Below are 20,055 nucleotides of genomic sequence, written 5' to 3'. Positions count from 1 at the left end.
TTAGACGCTCCCGGTGCCTGCCCCGTGCTGGGCCCCGCACTGGGCCCCGCACACCCCAAAAGGAATTAGCCCCCCTCCCGGTCTAGAAGGCAAGGCGGGGCCAGAGCTGATTAATAATGTAGCAGGACACCGCCGGCCTCCGGGGGAGCAGGCCTGTGGGCGCCGGGAGGGACCGGAGCCAGGGGGGGCGGAGGGGGGGGGTCTGAAGGCCCCGATGCTGGTCCTGAGCCTCAGGCTTTGCCCCGGGGCCCTGGGGAGCCGTGGGCATCGGGAGGGAGGGGAGCGGGTTCGTTCCGCAGGGACTGTGGTCGGAGCGACTGGTTGGCCGGCAGGCGGCTCTGGCCGGCTCGCTGGCGCATAAACACTCAGGAATCCAGAAGCTGCGGCCGGTGGCGGGGGGGCCGGGCCGGGACACGGATGAAGAGGGGCGATAGAGAGGAGTGAGGTTCCCGGGGCCTGGGCTCTGTTCCCGGTCTCAGCTGCTCGGTTCGATGCACATCCACTGAGCCCGGGCAGTGCCAGGTGCCGGGAACACACGGACAGACAGCCGGTCCCCACAGACACCCCCCCGAACCCGCCGAGCAGGGCGGCTCTGCGGGTGCGCTGTGGGGTGACCGTCCCCCTCCCCCCGGACCCCGCAGTACTTCCAGGGCCGGCTGGCCGGGCCCAACAGCACTCTCCTGACCTTGGGCGCCAACCACACGGGCCCCGCAGACACCTTCAACTTCAACAACTGGGTGACGCTGCTGTCCCAGCTGCCCCTGCTGCTCTTCACGCTGCTCAACTCCTTCCTGTACCAGTGGTGAGAGGCCGCCCTCCTGGTTCCTGCCCCACCCCCTGAGGCTCCCTCCCGGCCCTCCCTCCACACCCCTGCATCCTCCCCCCCACCCCCACGGCCCAGCCCTGGGCTTCCCCTCCCGCCACCTCCTCGGCCTGACCTGGACCAGCTGACGCCCACTCTGCCCCCCTCTGTGAGCAGCATCCCTGAGACAGTGCGGGTCCTGGGCAGCCTGCTGGTCATCCTGCTGCTCTTCGCCCTGACGGCGGCCTTGGTCAAGGTGGACATGACCCCCGGGCCCTTCTTCTCGGTCACCATGGCCTCTGTCTGGTTCATCAACTGTGAGGACCACCGCCCCTCCCCCTCCCTGGCACCCCTTCCCCCCCGGACTTCAGCCCAGCCTCCTTTTGTAACGAACAGGGCCCAGTGTATACAAAAAGGGGAGGCAGCAGCTGCGCCCATGTCCCTGATGAGAAACTGAGGCCCGGAGGGAGAGGAAAGGTCACTGTGGCAGGCCCCCATTGACCTAAGAGCTGGCCTCCAGACCCTAGACCTCAAGTCCATGGCTGCGCCTCAGGAGAGCAGTGAATGGGGGTGTTAGACAGAGTGCCAGGAGCCTCCTGCCTGCCAGCCCCATCCAGAGCCGCAGTGTGTCCTGCTGACCCCCCCCCAGGGAGCCCCTGAGCTCCCCAGCTGAGCGGCACCCCCCTCCGTGTCCCCCCCCCCCCAGCCTTCTGCGCGGTCCTGCAGGGCAGCCTGTTCGGGCAGCTGGGCACCATGCCCTCCACCTACAGCAGCCTCTTCCTCAGCGGCCAGGGCCTGGCGGGCATCTTCGCGGCTCTCGCCATGCTCATGTCCATGGCCAGTGAGTGGACCTGAGCGGCCGGGGGGGTGGTGGCCTCTGGGACTGTGGGGGGCGGGAGAGGGTGCCAGGAGGGAGGTGCTGTGGGTTCTGGGTGAGACAGAGGTGGCGGGAGCTGGGGATTGGGTTTGGGTTCTGCAGAGAGAGTGACTGGTGAGGGCTGTGAGAGCTTGGAGCCAGGGGCAGGATTCCGGAGGAAAACAGGGACCTGTGGCTGCAGGTGAGGCTGAGGCGAGGAGGAACAGGTTAGGGATTCAGATAGATTTGTCTTTTTTAAAAAATATATATTTTATTGATTTTTTACAGAGAGAAGGGAGAGAGATAGTTAGAAACATCAATGAGAGAGAGTCATCGATCAGCTGCCTCCTGCACACCCCCCACTGGGGATATGCCTGCAACCAAGGTACATGCCCTTGACCAGAATCGAACCCGGGACCCTTCAGTCCCCAAGCTAACGCTCTATTCATTGAGCCAAACCGATCTGTCTTCAAATCACAGCTCCTCTGCCCCCTAGTGGCAGGGCATTGGACAAAGCACCTTACCGGTGTCCCTCCCCTCACCAGGATGGTTGTTATGGTCCCGTTATCCGATTGTAAGGAGCATGCAGTAAAAATGAGCACATAAAAACCCCAAACAAACAAACAAACAAACAGCACAGTGAGAGTGAGAGAGGTGAGGGCTGGGCTGGGCCGTGACCGGACTCCCGCGTGTGTTGTGAGGCGTGGCAGAGGCCAGGAGGCGAACCGGAGGAGGTCAGACTAGGAAGTGGGACCAGCCACCTCCCGGCTGCAGCTGGAGTTTCCTCGCAGGTGGCGTGGACGCCCAGACCTCTGCCCTGGGGTACTTCATCACGCCGTGCGTGGGCATCTTCGCGTCCATCGTGTGCTACCTGCGCCTGCCCTACATGGTGAGAGCGTCTCAGACAGACAGCCCTGGCCGGCCCGAGGTCCCCCAGCCCCAGGCCGGATCCCCAAGGGAGCCAGCCACCAGGGCGCCCGGGGCCCCGGCTCAGCCAGCGGCGGCGGGTGGAGGGACCCATGACTGCCTCCCGCAGGAGCTCGCCCGCTACTACCTGGCCAGGAAGCCGGCGCCGGCGCAAGGTCAGGAGCTGGAGACCAAGGCTGAGCTCCTGCAGGCCGGTGAGCCCCGGGCCCGCCGGGGGGCGGGGAGGCCCAGAGGGAGCTAGGGGCACCCCCAGGGGAAGATGCCCTTCTGTCTCCAGCTGGAGCCCGGCCCCTCGTAGTAGCCTTGTATGAGCAGAGGCAGAACAAGTGCCAGGAGCGAAGCCCGCCCTCTGCCCCTCGGGCCTCCGAGGCCCCCCGGTAAGCGGAGGCAGTAGCGAGTCCCGGATCCGAATGCATCCGTGTTTGAGTTCCGGCTTCTCAGCATCCAAGCTGTGTGGCCTCAGCCAAGTCCCTAGGCCCCTCTGAGCCCCCGCTTCCTCACCCTGAGCCCCGGCTTCCTCGCCCGTAGAGCCGTGGCAGTGAGACGGTCCATTCGAGGTGCTCAATCCGCCCGGCACACGCATGTGCTTAACACACAGCAGCTGAGCGTTTTCCCGTTGTTACTCCCGGTTCCCTGCCCCCGGGCTTCCTCGCTGGGAACCTCCCTGCAGAGGCGAGGCTCACGGGCACGACCCCGACGCCCCTCTGCCCCAGATGAGAAGAACGGGATCCCCCGCAGCCCCCAGAAGGCGGCCCTGACCCTGGAACTTGACCCTGAGAAGGAGCCGGAGCTGGAGCCAGAGGAGCCCCAGAAGCCAGGAAAACCTTCTGTGTTCGTCGTCTTCCGGAAGGTTTGGCTGGGATGTAACCCACCCCCGCCGGCCCCCCCCAGAGGCTCAGCGTGGAAGGGGCCGCCCCGAGGCGGCAGGGGCAGAGCATGGCGGGGGCACGGCTGGGCTGAGCCGGTCCCGGTGCCGTGCTCCTGGGCCAGGGGTCGGCGGGAGGGGGGGCTGAGCGTTAGGCCCCAGGCCTGCCCCTCCCCCCTGCTCACACCCCTGCCTCCGGCTCCCAGATCTGGCTGACGGCGCTGTGCCTTGTGTTGGTCTTCACAGTCACCCTGTCCGTCTTCCCCGCCATCACCGCCATGGTGACCAGCTCCACCAGTCCTGGGAAGTGGAGTGAGTGCTGGGCCGCAGAGGGGGCTGGGCAGGGGGGCGGAGGGGAGGGAAGGGGCGGGGAGTCGGGACCGGGATGAGCCCCTCTCTCTCTCTCCCAGGTCAGTTCTTCAACCCCATCTGCTGCTTCCTCCTCTTCAACATCATGGACTGCCTGGGGCGGAGCCTGACCTCGTACTTCCTGTGGGTGAGCACACCTGGGGGGGGAGTGTGGCCTGAGGTTCTGGGAAGCAGCTGGCTATCCGAGGGAGAGCACAGGATGGTGATGTCCCAGCCAAGGTCCAGCTGGTCTGGGCCGGACCGGGACAGACACCAGGTGGCAGTGAGCACGGCTCCGGGAGGCCTGCCAGCCGAGGCTGGCACCGGGCGCTCCCGAACTCGGACACTGTGTCCGGTTGACCCTCAGCATCCGGCCCAGGGCCAGCCCTCGGTGCATCGAGACCCGCGTGAAGGTCTCAGCACCAGTGAGGGGGCACAGCGCTCCTGGCGTTGGCACTGCTTTCGCCAAGGTGCTGCTTCATCAAATGAAACCTTTCAAGGAAAGCAGGTCAGGGAGGGGCTGTCTGACCCCAGCAGGATGGGGCTTGGATGCCCAGCTCCCAGTCCCATTCAGCAGCCCCCTCCGCGCCAAAGGGGTCTGTGGAGCCCCCAGGGGTGTTCGGAGGAACCAGGTTTGAAAACCAAAGATGCTGCCTGCGGCCTCTTCCGGTTCTGCCCGGAGAGACCGCAGGCTGGCGGCAGGAGAGGCAGAGGCCGCTCCTGGCTTGCTAGGTCCTCACCAGCTCCTGTGGGGCGGCTCCGGGGCAGAGAGGCAGAGTCTGGGGGCGCCCCTGGGGCCGGCCTGATCCCCCTTCCGCTGCAGCCGGACCAGGACAGCCGCCTGCTGCCCCTGCTGGTCTGCCTGCGCGTCCTGTTCATCCCGCTCTTCATGCTGTGCCACGTGCCCCAGCGGTCCCGGCTGCCCACCCTCTTCCCGCAGGACGCCTACTTCATCACCTTCATGATGGTCTTCGCCGTGTCCAACGGCTACCTGGTGTCCCTCACCATGTGCCTGGCGCCCAGGTCCGGGGCCGCCTGGGAGGGCCTGGGGGTGGGGGGTGGGTTAGCTCTTTGAGGGGGGCATCCTGCAGGGGGCTCACCCTGCTCTGGCCAGCCCTGCCCCGGCTGCCTCTGGGCCTCGCTGTGCCACCCCGTCGGCCCCGGAGTTCGGTGGACAGTCACTCCACTGGCGCCGGGACCTCCTCTCCGGGCCTCAGTTTCCCCACCTGTGAAGTAAACGGGTTGGGCTGTTCTTTCTTAGGGCCCACCCACTCCCCGAATTCTCAGTGGACGGGGTGCTAACGGTTTGCTCAGAAGCAGAGTTCATAGGCTGTTGGTGTCGGGGCCACGTAGCTGAGAATCCAGAGGAGCTGGGCGGGCGGTTTGGGGACGTTTTACCCAGAGGGGAAGCCGTTGGATCTGGAATCCAGTAATCCTGGGCCCCGGGGGCCTAGAGATGCCCTCGTCCTCATTTCAGCTCAGGAAAGGAGTCCGGAGACAGGGCTGAGGGTGGGTCCGCACAGACCAGAACTCGGGGCGCTGTGGGGGGCGGGTGTGTTCTGAGAGCGGCCCCCTGTGTGTGTGTCGCAGGCAGGTGCTGCCCCACGAGCGGGAGGTGGCCGGCGCCCTCATGACCTTCTTCCTGGCGCTGGGGCTGTCCTGCGGAGCCTCCCTGTCCTTCCTCTTCAAGGCGCTGCTCTGACGGCTCCGCTTCCGGCTCCTCTCGCCCCCGCGGAGCCCAGGCCGGGCAGGGGGTGGCGCCGGCTCAGGCCTCTGCTGGGCCGGCCCCTGGGCCTGGAGGTGCTGCAGGAGGAGGCAGGTGCTGCCTTGGGGTGACGCCAGCCCTCACCCAGGCCGGAGGCCCGCAGAGACTGACGGATCCAGAAGCACAAGCCCCGGCTGCGCAGGTGGCGGCGGGGGAGGCCGAGGGCCCAGCCCTGCCCGGCATCGGAGCGCGTGTACTTGTTGGGACAGAAAACTGAGGAGGGAGACTGGGCCCCCTCTCGAGGGAGACTGAGGCCGCGGGGGCCGTGCCCAGGGCGGCGGGTGTGGGCCGGCCTCGGGCTCCGTGTGGGAGTGTGGCCGGCCGGGGCAGGGACTCCCCTCCGCCCCAGGCCTCAGTGGCCCCGGGGCAGGTCCCTCGGAGCCCAGAACAGAGGGTGCGGGGAGTCGGGGGGAGCAGGGAGAGAGACAGATGTTAGGGGTCCGAGGGTGCGCCCAGGACCCCCTGGGCCTCAGACAGTGTGTTTGTTGCCGACACTTGCTGTGTCCGTGCCCAGGGCCAGCGGGGCCCCAGGTCTGTAGCTAGCCTGCATGTGTGCTCTTAGCGTGCAACGCTCCCCGCGCCTGCTCTCCCAGCGGCACTGAGGCCCTTGGGGGAGCCCGGCAGGACTGTACCCCCCTTTGTACAGGGGAGGAGCCCGAGTCCCGATTCACGGCAGAGCTGGGCCCTCCCCCACCCTCCCCCCGTAGGTGCCAGCCCGATGCCCGCGTCTCCCTCCCGGGGCTGGAAGCACAGCCCTGGGCACTCACCCCGCCTTTCTGCGTTTTCTCTCTCTGTTCCTGCTCCCGGGTCCAATTACAATCCTCTTCGTTTGTAAAATGTGGTCTCTGAGTCCTTCTTTCCAAAGTGCCGTCAGCTCCGTTGGCTCTGATGAGCTGGGCGGGGTGGGGATGGTTGTACCCATTTGGCAGATGGGATGACTGAGGCCCGGGAGGGGCAGGGACTTGTGAGCACTCCTGCAATGGCCAAGGGATGTGGACCTGCAAGGAGCCCTGGACTCCTGGGCAGAGCACCGGGCCTCATGGACAACCAGCACTCTTCCAGGCCCCTCGGCCTCACAGGCGTCCCTTTCTCAGAACCGGAGCCGTACTGAGCCAGCTGGCACTCGGGAGGGACGGAGGAGAGGCCTGCTTCTCACACGCACACGCACACGCACACGCACACACACGCACGCACCCCGGCACTGCCGTGCCCGGCCCAGAGAAGAGCACCTGTGAGGTTTTGTGGGTTTTGCCATTTCAGGCGCTGGCCTGGCTGCCCACGGGCCCTCCTGCCTGCTGTGAACGTTCACTGAGGAGCTTTCTATCGAGGCGGCTGAGCCGGGCCCCTGCTCAGAAGCCAGAGGCTGTTTTGATATCAAAGAGGAAAGTGAAGCAATATATGGCCTTGGCAGCTGAACTACAGCCCAAGAAGAGCCCAAGGGAGGATTCATTCTTTTGACCGAAATTCAGGGTGCCAGGCCCTGGCTGGTCGGGGACCCTGAAACAAAGGAGGAGGGGTCCGGATCCGAGGCCACAGGAAGAGTGAGAAGGTCCTGCGGGCCGTGTGACAGAGGCTGCAGGAGAGGCCGTGGGTCCTGCTGGGAAGTCAGGGCAGGCCTCCCAAAGGAGGCGCCCCCAGCTGGGTCTTGAGGGATGAGTCTGAGTGCTGGCCTGGCATGAGGGGAGGGCACCCCTGGCAGAGGCGCTGGAGAGAGAGATTCAGGGAACAGTGGGGACTTCGGGCAGGGGGTGGGGTGAGGGAGCCCCTAGGATGTGAGGGAGGCAGAAGAGAGGCTGAGGCTGGAGCAGTGGGTTGGGGACAAATGACAAAGAACGTTAGCGATGAGGACTCAGTGGGATTAGAGAGAGGAGGAGGGGGCTCTGCAGAGGCTGCTTAATTTAGGGGTCAAGAGAACTAACATCAAAGCCAGGCCTTGCAGAATGCAAGGTGGTTCAAGGTAGGAAACACATGGGTGGAAGACGCCATGCAGCACAGGACCAGAAGGGGGAAACCAATGCTCACCTCACCGGATGCAGGAAAAGCGTCTGACAAAACCCAAGGCTTCAAGACGAAAACACTCCCCCCCCCCCCCCCCCCGCCCCGGGAATAGATGGGAACTTCCCCAACCGGATAGGGCGTTCATGGAAAACCCACTACCAATGGCAGCTCAGTGTGAGAGTGAGCCTTCCCCCAAGGTCAGGAAGAGAGGACCCCTTTACCATGTCGTCTGTCCACCTTTGTACTGGGAGGGCTAGCCTGAGCCGTTTGGCAAGAAAGAGAAATAGACATCCAAATTGGAAATGAAGTAAAATACCCAGATCCACAGACGATAGAATACATACATATACAGAAAATCCTAAAGAATACACACACACATAAACACACACACACACACACACACACACGCGCGCGCGCGCACGCATGCACCACACACGCACGCACGTGCCTATTAGAGGTAATAAGTGAATTTAGTAAAGTTTCAGGATTCAAGATCCATACAGTAATATTTCTTCCCGTTGTTCTGATGAATGGGGTTTTTGTTTTTCTCTTTTTTTCAGAATATTGTATATTTTATTATTGGTACACTCTGTGTTGCATATCCTTCATTTTTAAAAATTATGTTTTCATTGATTTCAGAGAGGAAGGGAGAGAGAGATAGAAACATCAATGATGAGCCCTAACCGGTTTGGCTCAGTGGATAGAGCGTCGGCCTGTGGACTGAAGGGTCCCAGGTTTGAATCCAGTCAAGGGCATGTACCTTGATCCCCAATAGGTGGTGTGCAGGAGGCAGCTGATCAATGTTTCTCTCTCATTGATGTTTCTAACTCTCTATCCCTCTCCCTTCCCCTCTGTAAAAAATCAATAAGATATATTTTCTTAAAAAAAAAGAAACATCAATGATGAGAGAGTCATTGATTGGCAGCCTCCTGCATGCCCCCCACTAGGGATCAAACCTGCAGCCCCAGGATCGGAATTGAACCTGGGCCCCTTCAGGCCGCAAGCCAATGCTCTATCATCTGAACCAAGCCAACGAGGGCTAATGAGTGGGTTTCCCTCCCTCGCCAGGCCATCCTCTGACAGTAGCTGAGTGTCCTACAATGTAACTGTCTACTGGGGAGGGCATCAGGTCCACAAGCTAAGGACTCGGTCCCAAAAGACCGCTCCACTGCAGATGCCAAGGGCAAGTCCGGGTTGTAACCTGTACTTCTGAGCAACTGGCTATAAATCAGATCCCAGCACCCCTGCCCTGGGGCTCCATTAATTTGCTAGAGCAGCTCGCAGCACTGAGAGAGACATCTTCCTGCTGGATTACAGATTTATTATAAAAGCTGGAAGTCAGGACCAGCCAGACGGGAGAACTGCAGAGGGGAAGGTCTGTGGGAAGCAGCCCCCTTGGTAATGGCTTTTAACGGCTCTTTGGATGTCACCTGCCCCACTCCCCGCCGAGCCTGGCCAGGCCTCTCTGCCCACCAGGCCTCTCTGCCCTCCTCCGGCCCCTTCCAGGTGGCTTTGCTGGATATCGGCCAAGCCCCGTCACTATTTCTGTTCCCCTTCGAGGATAGCCCCGGGGAGTCTCCAGAAGCCTCGGACTTACTGGTTCAGAAAACAGGAATGGAGGCCGCTGTGCGGCCAGCATCGCAGGGGGTGACGGGGGGTGTAGTGGGCAGATGCCCGGCACCTGGAGGTGGAAAGTAAGTGTGTGGGCACCGCAGGTGAAAGGCAAATGCCCAAAGGGCCAGGTGGGCTGGAAGGTGCAGGGCTGAGATGTCGGCAAAGAGAAGACTTTGCAGAGGGGAGTCACTCTGACACCCCAGCGCTGTCTCCCTGAAGGAATGCAGGCCTGGCATTGCCAGATCTTCCAGAATTCACACGGAAGCTGGACATGGGGGTTTATGTCCAACCTCCTGATTCACAAAGTTAACGATCAATGTGCTTTCAATTGTGTCGGTGTTGTTTTTAGCCCCGAGCAGGTCATAGAAAACCCAAGTGGCATCCGATCTGGCCCCTGTGCCTCCGGTTTTCCAGGCCCGTGCTGACAGGCTCTTGTTTCTCCTCTGGCCCGGTCACCAGCGAACACCGAGGACAGCGCCCGTGTCCCCGCAGGCCTCGTTCCCGGGCCTCGCAGTTCCCGTCTGAGCAGCTCCGTGGGAGTCATTGTGGGGCCGTGGAATATGGGGCTCCTGGCCACTCTTCAGCTCCCCCTGCCGGCGGGGCGGTAGAGGGTCCCAGAGCACCCTCCCTCCTGCCCCAGAGCGCCTTCCCAAGATTCACAGCGCTCAACAGATATTGCCTGTCATGGACATAGCCCTTCCCACAGGCTCTCCTCTTCCAAAGAATCCACGACTCAATTATTCACACACTCATTCAGCACCTTTTGTATAAGGCTGGGGTTAGAACACTCAAGAGCTTCTGTGTGTGTGTGTGTGTGTGTGTGTGTGTGTGTGAGTGTGTGAGTGTGTGAGTGATTAGCACACAGGCCCCTGGCCAGAATCCCGGTTCCGGTCTTCCAGGTGCCACCACGGACCCGGGCCCTCGGTGTGGGAGGGAGAAAGGCATGCAGAATGCGGGAAGAGCCTGATGGGGGAGGAGGAGCGTGGAGAGCCCGGGCTCTGGTTGGATCACATTGTCCCCAGCGTGGTGGGTGCTCAGGCTGTGGAAAATAAAGAGCCACCCCCTGCGTAAAACGCGACCGACGAGGATGGGATTCGAACCCACGCGTGCAAAGCACAATGGATTAGCAGTCCATCGCCTTAACCACTCGGCCACCTCGTCCCACAGGGAAGCCTCGCCTTTCTAACTTCCCTTATCGCTCCTCTCCTCCGCACCGGCTGAGCCCTCCTGCACCCGGCGCTCTGGGCGGCCGGGCGGGATCCGCCGGCGGAGAAGCCGCGGAGAGAAAGGGTCTGTGCGTCCTTCCCTCCCGCCGCCCCGCGAACCCGCACCGCCCTTCGCCGGGCTGCGGCTGAGCTCCGCCGGGTCTCCCTCCCTGAGCCCGGGCCGAGGCTTCCGGACGCGGGAGGCCCGGGGTGCGGGGTCACGTCCCGGCGGAGGGAGTGGGTGCTGGTCGCTGGGAACCCAGCGGGGCCGCCGCGGGCAGAGCGGCGTTTGCAAAGAGCGCCGCTGGCGGCGGGTGCAGTCGCTCCTCCGGGCGGGCAGGGGGCGCGCTGGCACTCCCGGGGGCCGGGCACGGGCTCGGCTCGCCCCGGCCGCGCTCGGCTCTCCTCGGCCGCGCTCGGCTCGCCCCGGCCGCGCTCGGCTCGCCCCGGCCGCGCTCGGCTCGTCCCGGCCGCGCTCGGCTCGCCCCGGCCGCGCTCGGCTCTCCTCGGCAGGCTGCGGTAAATCCGGGCTTGCGGCGTTTGGCGAGGCTGCGGCCGGTGGTCCCCGCTGCGCGCCGCGAGCCCCGAGAGCCATGCACACGTTCCACGCCGTCCGCTGCGCCTTCTACCAGCTGCTGGTGGCCGCGCTGATGCTGGTGGCCATGCTGCAGCTCCTCTACCTGTCGCTGCTGTCCGGGCTGCACGGGCAGGAGGAGCAGGAGCAGTATTTGGAGTACTTCCCGCCGTCCCCGCGGTCCGTGGACCAGGTCAAGGCGCAGCTCCGCGCCGCGCTGGCCTCCGGGGGCGTCCTGGACGCCAGCGGCGACTACCGCGTCTACCGGGGCCTCCTGAAGACCACCATGGACCCCGACGACGTGGTCCTGGCCACGCACGCCAGCGTGGACAACCTGCTGCACCTGCCCGCCCTGCTGGAGCGCTGGGAGGGCCCGCTGGCCGTGGCGGTGTTCGCAGCCACCAAGGAGGAGGCGCAGCTGGCCACGGTGCTGACCCTCGCGATGAGCAGTCACTGCCCCGACGTCCGCGCCCGAATGGCCATGCACCTGGCGTGCCCCTCGCGCTACGAGGCCGCCGTGCCCGACCCCCGCGAGCCGGGCGAGTTCGCCCTGCTGCGGTCCTGCCAGCAGGTCTTCGACAAGCTGGCCAGCGTGGCCCAGCCCGGGGTCAACTACGCGCTGGGCAGCAACGTCTCCTACCCCAACAACATGCTGCGGAACCTGGCCCGGGAGGGGGCCAACTACGCCCTGGTGGTCGATGTGGACATGGTGCCCAGCGAGGGGCTGTGGCGCGGCCTGCGGGAGATGCTGGACCAGAGCGACCAGTGGGCCGGGACCGCGCTGGTGGTGCCCGCCTTCGAGATGCGGCAGTACCGCTACCGCCTGCCCGAGACCAAGGACGAGCTGCTGAAGCTCTACCGGATGGGCCAGGTGCGGCCCTTCTACTACGAGGTGTGCATGCCCTGCCAGGCGCCCACCGACTACTACCGCTGGGCCGACCTCCCCCCAGAGACCCTGCTGAGGCCTGCCTACGAGGTGTCCTGGCGGGACCCCTGGGAGCCCTTCTACGTGGCCGGAGGCAAGGTTCCCTCCTTCGACGAGCGCTTCCGGCAGTACGGCTTCAACCGCATCAGCCAGGTGCCCGGGAGGGGAGGGCGGGGGCGGGGGCGGCAGGGCGCGGGGGCGGGGAGCCCTGGGTGGGAGGTGGGCGTCGAGGCGGGAGAAGCGGCAGTTCGGTGGTGGCTGCGGGAGGTCCGGGATGCCCCTGGAGGACTGGGATGCCGGGGTCGGCTTCAGGATGTCCGTCTCGGCCCTAAAAACACCATCAGGCGTTGCTGACCTGTCTCTCCCCCCACAGGCCTGTGAGCTGCACGTGGCGGGATTTGTTTTCAAGGTGCTGAACGAAGGTTTCCTGATTCATAAGGGCTTAAAAGATCCCGTGGAGTTCCACCCCCAAAAGGAAGCCGAAAACCAGCACAATAAGCTTCTTTACCGCCAGTTCAAGCAGGAGTTGAAGGCCAAGTACCCCGACTCCACCCGTCATTGCTGAGTCCTTCCCTGCCCTCGTTTGAGAAGTGTCGCCTCCTCTCTCCTTGGGCTGCCCCTCGGGCCTGAGAGGGGTAAGAATCGGCACTCCACTTGGCAATGGTAGCTGTGGTGTTGGAACACTGGACTTTGGACACGGGGGGCTGGGATCCAGTCCCGGCTTTACCACTGAGTAGCTGCGTGGCCTTGAGCAAACCCCTTTCCCTCTCTGAGCCTGGCTGCCCCGTCTGGAAAAAGGGAGGTGGGAGTATCTACCTCACAGAACTGCTGGTTGGCTCAGAGGATCAAAACCTTGGTCCCCTCAATGCTATATGTGAAAACACTCCGTGTGAGCTTCGTCAAAATGTGAAGTGTTATTAATATTATTACAGTGTTATTGTTTTTACTGCTGTTATTATTAACAATCCTGGGTGGGTAGGCAGTAGGAGAGCAAAAAGTATGAATGGCGCCGCAGAGGGAGAAGTCTGAGTACTTAACAAAATGGGCTTTTTGCAAAGAAATCACATAAAGGCGTTGAGTTTAGTTCTTCGCTTTTGGGTTGTCCCGGGCCTCGCGGGTTCCGGAGAAGGGAAGGCTCTGCGGGTTCCGTACCCTAGAACAGACCGAGCTGTATGTGTGCCTACCGATGACGATGTAAATAAATGTGTTCACCACCACAGCTGGCTCCATTCCTCTCCCGAACCGGGCGGGCGGCGGGGCCGCCTCTGTCACGCCGCGTGGGGGTCGGAGGAAGGTGGCCGCGGACCCAGGGGCTCCACCTGCAAAGCCAGGAAGCTGAGGACCAGAGTGCAGGTCCACTGGTTGCTATGGAAACCAGTGCGCGGTATCCCAGCATGCCTCGCGCCAGCTGTCCAATCAGGAGCTTCCCAGCGGGCACCTCTTGATGACGAACGCGGAAGCGCGGGCAGGCCCCGCCTCCCAGTGAAGAGGGACCGGCGCAGCGGCCGGGGCGGCGGGCACCGGGCACCTGTCGGAGAGTCTCAGACGAGAGGCCGGAGGCTCCACTCCCTGCGGTGCGTACCGCCACCCGTGGCGCCCGGTTCGGTCTCCCCAGCTCGCCGGTCGGAGCCCGCCCCGCCTCCGGGGCCAGAGCGGAGACCTAACGGGCCGGACGCGCGCAGGGCCCGGGGCCGGGACGGAGCGGGGCGGGCGGCTCCGGGCGCGCCCCCGCGGAGGGGCTGAGTGGTCCTCTTCAAGGGTGGGGGCCGCGGAGGCCTCCCCTCGAGGTGCTCCCTTTCCGAAAAGGTCATTTGCACATGCACAGCGCCTTCCCACGCCCTCCCCCGGCGAACTGCAGCGCTCCAGTAGCAATGGCTGCGCCCTCTTTGCACCCGGGGTGAGGAGGGGAGGTTGTGGTTTGAGCTCATCAGTAGAATGAGAGGCACCTGCAGTAACCTGCACTCCCCCTCCTCCCCGCACCCCTGCTCCCGCTCTTCCTGGGCCGGGTTACGTTGCGTTTTACCAGTAAACGTAGTTCACAGTGAGAGGAATTGCAGGGCTTGGGAACTGTTGGAACCGAGGCTTGAGAATGGAAGCGAGGAGACTGGTTTGGAGAGCCGAGATTTTCAGATCAGGTTCAGATTATTTGTGAGATCGTTGAGGAAGTCCAGTTGTTTGACAAAACTCGAAATGCTGCCAGGAGGGCTAACAGAACACTGGGTTTGCTCCCGCCCCGTGGGCCTGGGGGCTACCAAGAGGAAAAGCCAACTCCTGCCTCGCAGACGTTCCATTTGCACTTGCAAACCCTCCAGTCATCAGGTGCCAGTTCTGTGCCAGGTGGAGGAGGTGCGGGTGCCACCATGCCCCGCCGAGGCTCCTGGCTGCAGAGACAGACATGTGATGGGCGAGTAGAGAGGAATGTAAGCAACTCGGCTTCCTGCGGGAGTGGCGACAAGACTGTGTCCAGAGAAGTGGGAAGAACGTGGCGGTGAAATGAACCCCTAGCAGGCGGAGGTGATCTGTGGAGCGGCCTAGTTATCTTCCCATTGGGTGATCTCGTGGCAGCATGTGGCACTGTCACCTCTCCTTCCTTCTAAAGTTCTCTTCATGACTGAGTTTCTCCTCCTCCGCCTCTTGGTAATTTCCTTCTCCTCTGCAGGGTCCTCACCCTCTACCCCTTTGGTGACGCTGAGAGTTCCATCGTGAATGTCTTCTCACTCCACACATCCCGCCTGGCTGCTTGCCCCCTCTCGCAGGCTCAGAAGGACTCGCTGTAGATCAGTGCCCAGATTTCTTTCGGAGGCTCAGACCCAGGTGCCCCAGCCCTGGCCCTCCCCTCATTTTGAGGTCTTAGCACGTGCTGCTCTTCTTGGAATGCTCCTCCCTCAGCCAGATTGGCCGCCTGTCCGGCCCGTGTCCGTCTGCAAGCCCCCCTGCCGCAGCAGCTCCCGGTCCCCGTTCGATGCCGCCCCCTGTGCCCCTGTGCCAGCTCTTCCCACATCGCTGTACCCGTCTGCTTCTTTGCCCTTTTCTCCCAGGAACTTGTAACCAGCTTGAGGTCAGAGACGGTCTGTCTTTCTGTCCATCACAGTTGTGGCCAGCTCCTACCAGAGTCTGAGGGTACCTAACATATATTAGAGTTTCACGAAATATTAGATGAGCGAATATAAGAAGGAATGCATAACAGTACTCGGCGTTGCTGAGAAGGCAGCTGTGATAAGCATTAAGAATATTGGCATCAGTCACAAGGGGACGGTGCGTTAACTGGAATTAGTGGCAGCTGACAGCGATGAAACAAACAGACAAGTGGGCGGTGAGAGCAGGAAGGGCACGTGTGCGCAGGACCTGAAAGGTGGAGCTGTGAGGGGAGTGGGTGAGGTTTTGTGTTCCTGCTCTTCCTCAATGAGCAGCCTGAAGGGCCGTGGGCAGGAACCGTCGGGAGGGAGAGTTGGAAATACAAGAGGGAAGGGAGCACTGCTGACAGGAAGTCCCAGAGGAAGCAAGAGGTGGGACTGGACGCAGGGCCCAGTGGGAGATGAGGTTGGGGGGAGTTCTCAGGAAGGGACGTGGAGGGCGTTACAGGCAGCAGGACCAGCACGAGGCAGGCGGGGAGGAAGGAAGTGCTGGTGTGTTTGGGACTGGCCGTTAGATGGGGGGGGGGGGGGGGGGGGGGGGGGGCGGTTTGAAGGAGCTGGACCCATAGTTGAAGGCCAGTGGGTGCGGCGCCTTGAAAGGCAGTGGGAGCCCACCCTGGGCCTCCCCATCTCGGGATGTGCGGCCTCACCCATGTGTGCTCAGGTCGTGGCTAGTCCGTCCCTTTCCCGGCCGCCCCAGCTGCGGTCAGGCTCTGCTCGGCTCCCCGAGGGGCCACTGACCTGCTTGGAGCTGGGGGCGGCGGCGAGTGGTGGCTCTGCCCCCTTCCAGAGCCCAGATGCCGCTCCAGCCTGCCAGCAAAGACACAGAAGAGATGGACGCCGAGGGGGACTCCGCTGCCGAGATGAACGGAGAGGAAGAGGAGAGTGAGGAGGAACGAAGTGGCAGCCAGACCGAGTCCGAGGAGGAGAGCTCAGGTGACACGCACACACACACACACACACACACACGCACACGCACACACACGCCTGCCCACCCCTCGGCCAGCCCTGACGGCCCTCTCGCCCCAGAGATGGACGACGAGGACTATGAGCGGCGCCGCAGCGAGTGTGTCAGTGAGATGCTGGACCTGGAGAAGCAGTTCTCGGAGCTGAAGGAGAAGTGAGCGCGGGCGCCCCGGGCGGCGGGCCTGGTGCGGGCGGAGCTGGCTGAGGCCAGGAGCTGCGCCTGTGCTGACGGTGAGCCCATCGTGCCTCCCAGGTTGTTCAGGGAACGCCTGAGCCAGCTGCAGGTGCGGCTGGAGGAAGTGGGGGCTGAGAGAGCGCCCGAGTACACCGAGCCCCTGGGGGGGCTGCAGCGGAGCCTCAAGATCCGCATTCAGGTGGCAGGTCTGCGGGCTGTCCTGTGCCCCTGGGGGCCCCAGTCTCCTTCCCTGTTCCCCTCCCAACCGATGGGCCCTCCCTCTCTCGTCCCTGTCCTCTGGGGGCGCTGGCGTCCCGGACAAGCCGGGCCTCTCACACACGCCCCCCCCCCCCCCTCGGCAGGGATCTACAAGGGCTTCTGCATGGACGTGATCAGGAATAAGTATGAGTGTGAGCTGCAGGGAGCCAAGCAGCACCTGGAGGTGACTGATGGGCGCCGAGGGAGGGGGACTCACGCCCGCCCCCCTCCCCCCTCTGACCGAGCTGCTCCCGCCTCTTCCAGAGCGAGAAGCTGCTGCTCTACGACACCCTGCAGGGGGAGCTGCAGGAGCGGATCCAGAGGCTGGAGGAGGACCGCCAGAGCCTGGACATCAGCTCGGGTGAGGCCCGGGCCAGCGCTGAGCGGCCTGCCCCCAGCCTGGCTCCGTCAGTGCCCGCTCCAGGGGAGAGGGAGGGGGGCGTGAAAGCCTGGCACACAGCGGGGGTTCGGGAAGAGGGGTCCCCTGCCCTCCGTTGCCCTTCCCTCTTTCCAGAGTGGGCGGTAACATGCTGACACTCCCACACATAAGCAGCCGCAGTCCCACCCTGTCCGTAGTGCCTGCGTCCCGGGCTCCAGGGAGGCGGGGACTGTCCTTGTCCCGCTGCCCCCTAACAAACGAAGACGAGCCCAGAGAGGCGTAGCGGCCTTCCCCAGGTCGTCCTGTGCGGCTGGGACCTGAACTCAGCTGCTGAGCCCCAGGCCCAGGGTCCTCTCCCCTCTCCTGGGAGCGGGGGGACGGGAAGGGCAGGCTACGAGGGCGAGGGGTCCTGGGAGGGCCAGCCCCGCGATCCTGACTCTGGGTCTGGGGCGCAGAGTGGTGGGATGACAAGCTGCACACCAGAGGCAGCTCCAGGTCCTGGGACTCCCTGCCGCCCAGCAAGAGGAAGAAGGCGCCCCTCGTCTCCGGTATCCTTCCACCCGCAGGCGGAGCGGCCAGGGCGGGCGCGTGTGCGCTGGCAGCTGCCTGACGCCTCACACACCTTGCCGGTCTGTCCCGGCAGCTGTGGCTTCTCTCTCTGCATCCCTGCGGGCTACACCGGGACCTCACATGTGGGTAGTTGCCTCTGCCCCCCTTAGGCTTTCTCCCTCTGGCACAGCCAGCACAGAGACGCCCTGGATCCTCACCCTGCGCCCAGCCCTGCCCTGGGTCCTGCAGGAACCGGGGTCAGGGAGGGCGGGTGGGCAGGCGGGGGACATGGGGTGCCGCTGTGGACGGGCCCCGGGGGCCTGGGAGGCCAGAGTTTTGAGAATGGACTGTGTGTAGATGGGGAAGGGGCCACATGGGGGACAGGGCGTAGGTGAGGGGCCTGGCCTGCTGACCATGAAGTGGGAGCGGCATCAGTGGGAGCCAGGGGAGGGGAAGCAGGAGTGAGGCTGGGCCCACCCTGCCCTCTTGGACTCGTTGAAATGGGCCATGGCCACACACACGCCCCTTCCCCAGGGAACCTGGGGGCCAAGAGGGACGGGTGGAGCCCAAGCGCCAGCCCACGCCCCGGGCACTGCCTCTTGGGAGCGCTCGCACGCCGCCCGAGGCTCCCGCCCTCCCCGGCATTGCTTCCTTAACCCTGTGGCAGGCCCTTACATCGTGTACATGCTGCAGGAGATCGACATCCTGGAGGACTGGACGGCTATCAAGAAGGTGGGTCTCCTGCAGGGCCTGCCCAGGCCAGGCCTGCTCTGCAGGCTCCCGCCCCAGCCTTTCCGAGGCCCCTGGCATCACTGCCCCTCACGCCCCCTTTGCCTGGGGGCTGCCCGGGAGGAGGGGCCTCTTTCTGGTTCCGGGGCGGGTTTTGATGGGATGGGGGAAGGGACGGTGGGATAGCAGCTGGCCCGGCCGGCCTCTGACAGGAGGGCACATCAGAGCTTCGTCTAGGAAGTGTTTGCTTCCCAGCAACCCCCCCAGAGGGCGGTGTGGAGGGGACTGGCCAGGCCAGGCTCTCAGGGGGCTTTTCTTCTCTCCCCGCAGGCCAGGGCCGCCGTGTCCCCGCAGAAGAGAAAATCCGATGGTAAGATCCACAGGGGTTGCCCCGCCCCCAGCCCAGCCCCCGGGAAGGAGCCCGGAGAGGCAGCGGCCGGTCGGACCCTGGCCAGAGTCGAGTCGGACAGCCCGGGCTGGAGGGCACTGGGGTTTGGGAGCGGCAGCCAGGGTGCGGGAGGGAGCTCTGAGCTGGTGGGTTAGGACGGGAGCTCCCCCGCGCCCGGACCCCAGCCGCTGGGGCGGCACCCAGCGGCTGATGGCCCACAGGTGAGGGCAGACCGGCCATTCCTCTTCCCCAGAGGACGTGGCTGCTCCCTCTTGTCTTGGCTTCCTCTCACCTCAGTGATTTCTCCTTCCCTCGGACCCCTAGGACCGTGACCCTGTGGTTCACAGCCAGCGGGGACCCTCGGAGCAACAGGCACCAAACCCGGATCACATCTTCCCACCAGAGGCAGGCGGACAGGCCTCGGTCTCCCCGCCGGCTCCGCATGCTGCTGCGGGCACTGCCCTCCAGCCCTCACCGGCCCGGACTCCTCTGCTCCTGCTCGGCTCCCACGCTGTGGCCCGAGCTGCCCTCGCCAGCAAGACTGAGCCCCTCATCCCCAACCAGCCCCTGCCTTCCCCCCGAAGGCCAGCCCCCGGCCCCTCCCTGGCAAAGACCTTCCTGCCGGCCCTGGACCTGGCTCCCAGTCACAGCCTGGGCGTGGGCCCTCTTCCTGGGAACTCGGAACCAGGAATTCTGTTTTGGGGACCTGTCCTGCCTCCTGCCATGCTGAGAAGGCGGGCTCCGGGTCTTCCCAAGGCAGGGGACGGAATTAAAGCTGCTCCTGGGGCTCTGCCGCGGCCCAACGTGTGTGATTTACCGTGCGAGGCGTCGGGGCTCCGTGAGGGTCTGAAACAGGCAGGCTCTCTGGGGCCCCGGGACCCCTCCCTCCCCAGCAGGAGCCTCCCCACTCCGAACTGGGGCACAGACGGCGGGACGGGGGCTCTCCGATGGCCCGTCCCCCAGCGGTGGGGGGCACAGATGGCGGGACAGGGGGGCTCTCCGATGGCCCGTCCCCCAGCGGTGGGGGGCACGGACGGCGGGACGGGGGCTCTCCGATGGCCCGTCCCCCAGCGGTGGGGGGCACAGACGGCGGGACGGGGGCTCTCCGATGGCCCGTCCCCCAGCGGTGGGGGGCACAGACGGCGGGACAGGGGGGCTCTCCGATGGCCCGTCCCCCAGCGGTGGGGGGCACAGACGGCGGGACAGGGGGGCTCTCCCATGGCCCGTCCCCCAGCGGTGGGGGGCACAGACGGCGGGACGGGGGCTCTCCGATGGCCCGTCCCCCAGCGGTGGGGGGCACAGATGGCGGGACGGGGGGGCTCTCCGATGGCCCGTCCCCCAGCGGTGGGGGGCACAGACGGCGGGACAGGGGGGCTCTCCGATGGCCCGTCCCCCAGCGGTGGGGGGCACAGATGGCGGGACGGGGGGGCTCTCCGATGGCCCGTCCCCCAGCGGTGGGGGGCACAGACGGCGGGACGGGGGCTCTCCGATGGCCCGTCCCCCAGCGGTGGGGGGCACAGACGGCGGGACAGGGGGGCTCTCCGCTGGCCCGTCCCCCAGCGGTGGGGGGCACAGACGGCGGGACAGGGGGGCTCTCC

The 20,055-nt window shown here is 64.6% G+C and overlaps 3 protein-coding genes and 1 non-coding gene across 5 annotated transcripts in view; 3 read left to right on the top strand and 1 right to left on the bottom strand.

The window, feature by feature from the left end:
• The window catches only part of SLC29A2 (solute carrier family 29 member 2), a 7,565-nt gene extending 1,266 nt beyond the window's left edge, over nt 1-6,299 (top strand). The window contains exons 3-12 of the mRNA XM_036416557.2: nt 642-802; nt 980-1,119; nt 1,509-1,643; nt 2,450-2,547; nt 2,695-2,779; nt 3,299-3,435; nt 3,657-3,762; nt 3,861-3,946; nt 4,622-4,821; nt 5,389-6,299. Coding sequence (XP_036272450.1) covers nt 642-802; nt 980-1,119; nt 1,509-1,643; nt 2,450-2,547; nt 2,695-2,779; nt 3,299-3,435; nt 3,657-3,762; nt 3,861-3,946; nt 4,622-4,821; nt 5,389-5,500 — 1,260 coding nt within the window. The 3' untranslated portion in view covers nt 5,501-6,299. The remainder of the gene's footprint in view (nt 1-641; nt 803-979; nt 1,120-1,508; nt 1,644-2,449; nt 2,548-2,694; nt 2,780-3,298; nt 3,436-3,656; nt 3,763-3,860; nt 3,947-4,621; nt 4,822-5,388) is intronic.
• The window catches only part of BRMS1 (BRMS1 transcriptional repressor and anoikis regulator), a 19,821-nt gene extending 906 nt beyond the window's left edge, over nt 1-18,915 (top strand). Inside the window, exons 2-13 of one of the 2 annotated variants that reach the window (XM_045573768.1) lie at nt 5,837-5,844; nt 12,029-12,032; nt 13,382-13,453; nt 15,804-15,949; nt 16,043-16,133; nt 16,233-16,360; nt 16,517-16,596; nt 16,677-16,773; nt 17,247-17,339; nt 18,008-18,072; nt 18,400-18,439; nt 18,755-18,915. In XM_045573768.1, the coding sequence (XP_045429724.1) occupies nt 15,811-15,949; nt 16,043-16,133; nt 16,233-16,360; nt 16,517-16,596; nt 16,677-16,773; nt 17,247-17,339; nt 18,008-18,072; nt 18,400-18,439; nt 18,755-18,789 (768 nt within the window). In that variant the 5' untranslated portion in view covers nt 5,837-5,844; nt 12,029-12,032; nt 13,382-13,453; nt 15,804-15,810 and the 3' untranslated portion in view covers nt 18,790-18,915. Of the gene's footprint in view, nt 1-5,836; nt 5,845-12,028; nt 12,033-13,381; nt 13,454-15,803; nt 15,950-16,042; nt 16,134-16,232; nt 16,361-16,516; nt 16,597-16,676; nt 16,774-17,246; nt 17,340-18,007; nt 18,073-18,399; nt 18,440-18,754 lie in introns of those variants that run through there. The other variant, XM_036416588.2, reaches the window with a different exon arrangement.
• On the bottom strand, nt 10,255-10,336 carry TRNAS-GCU. The gene has a single exon. It is a non-coding gene; the product is annotated as a tRNA-Ser (tRNA).
• Nucleotides 10,870-12,812, top strand: B4GAT1 (beta-1,4-glucuronyltransferase 1). The gene is made up of 2 exons (XM_036416567.1): nt 10,870-12,032; nt 12,253-12,812. The coding sequence occupies exons 1-2, from the start codon at nt 10,974-10,976 to the stop codon at nt 12,442-12,444; spliced, it is 1,251 nt and encodes a 416-aa protein (XP_036272460.1). The 5' UTR covers nt 10,870-10,973; the 3' UTR covers nt 12,445-12,812.
• Nucleotides 18,916-20,055: the final 1,140 nt, after the last annotated feature.

Source organism: Pipistrellus kuhlii, unplaced genomic scaffold (assembly GCF_014108245.1).
Source record: "Pipistrellus kuhlii isolate mPipKuh1 unplaced genomic scaffold, mPipKuh1.p scaffold_m20_p_56, whole genome shotgun sequence".
Classification (NCBI taxonomy): domain Eukaryota; kingdom Metazoa; phylum Chordata; class Mammalia; order Chiroptera; family Vespertilionidae; genus Pipistrellus; species Pipistrellus kuhlii.
This window is presented reverse-complemented; position numbering and strand designations above follow the sequence as displayed.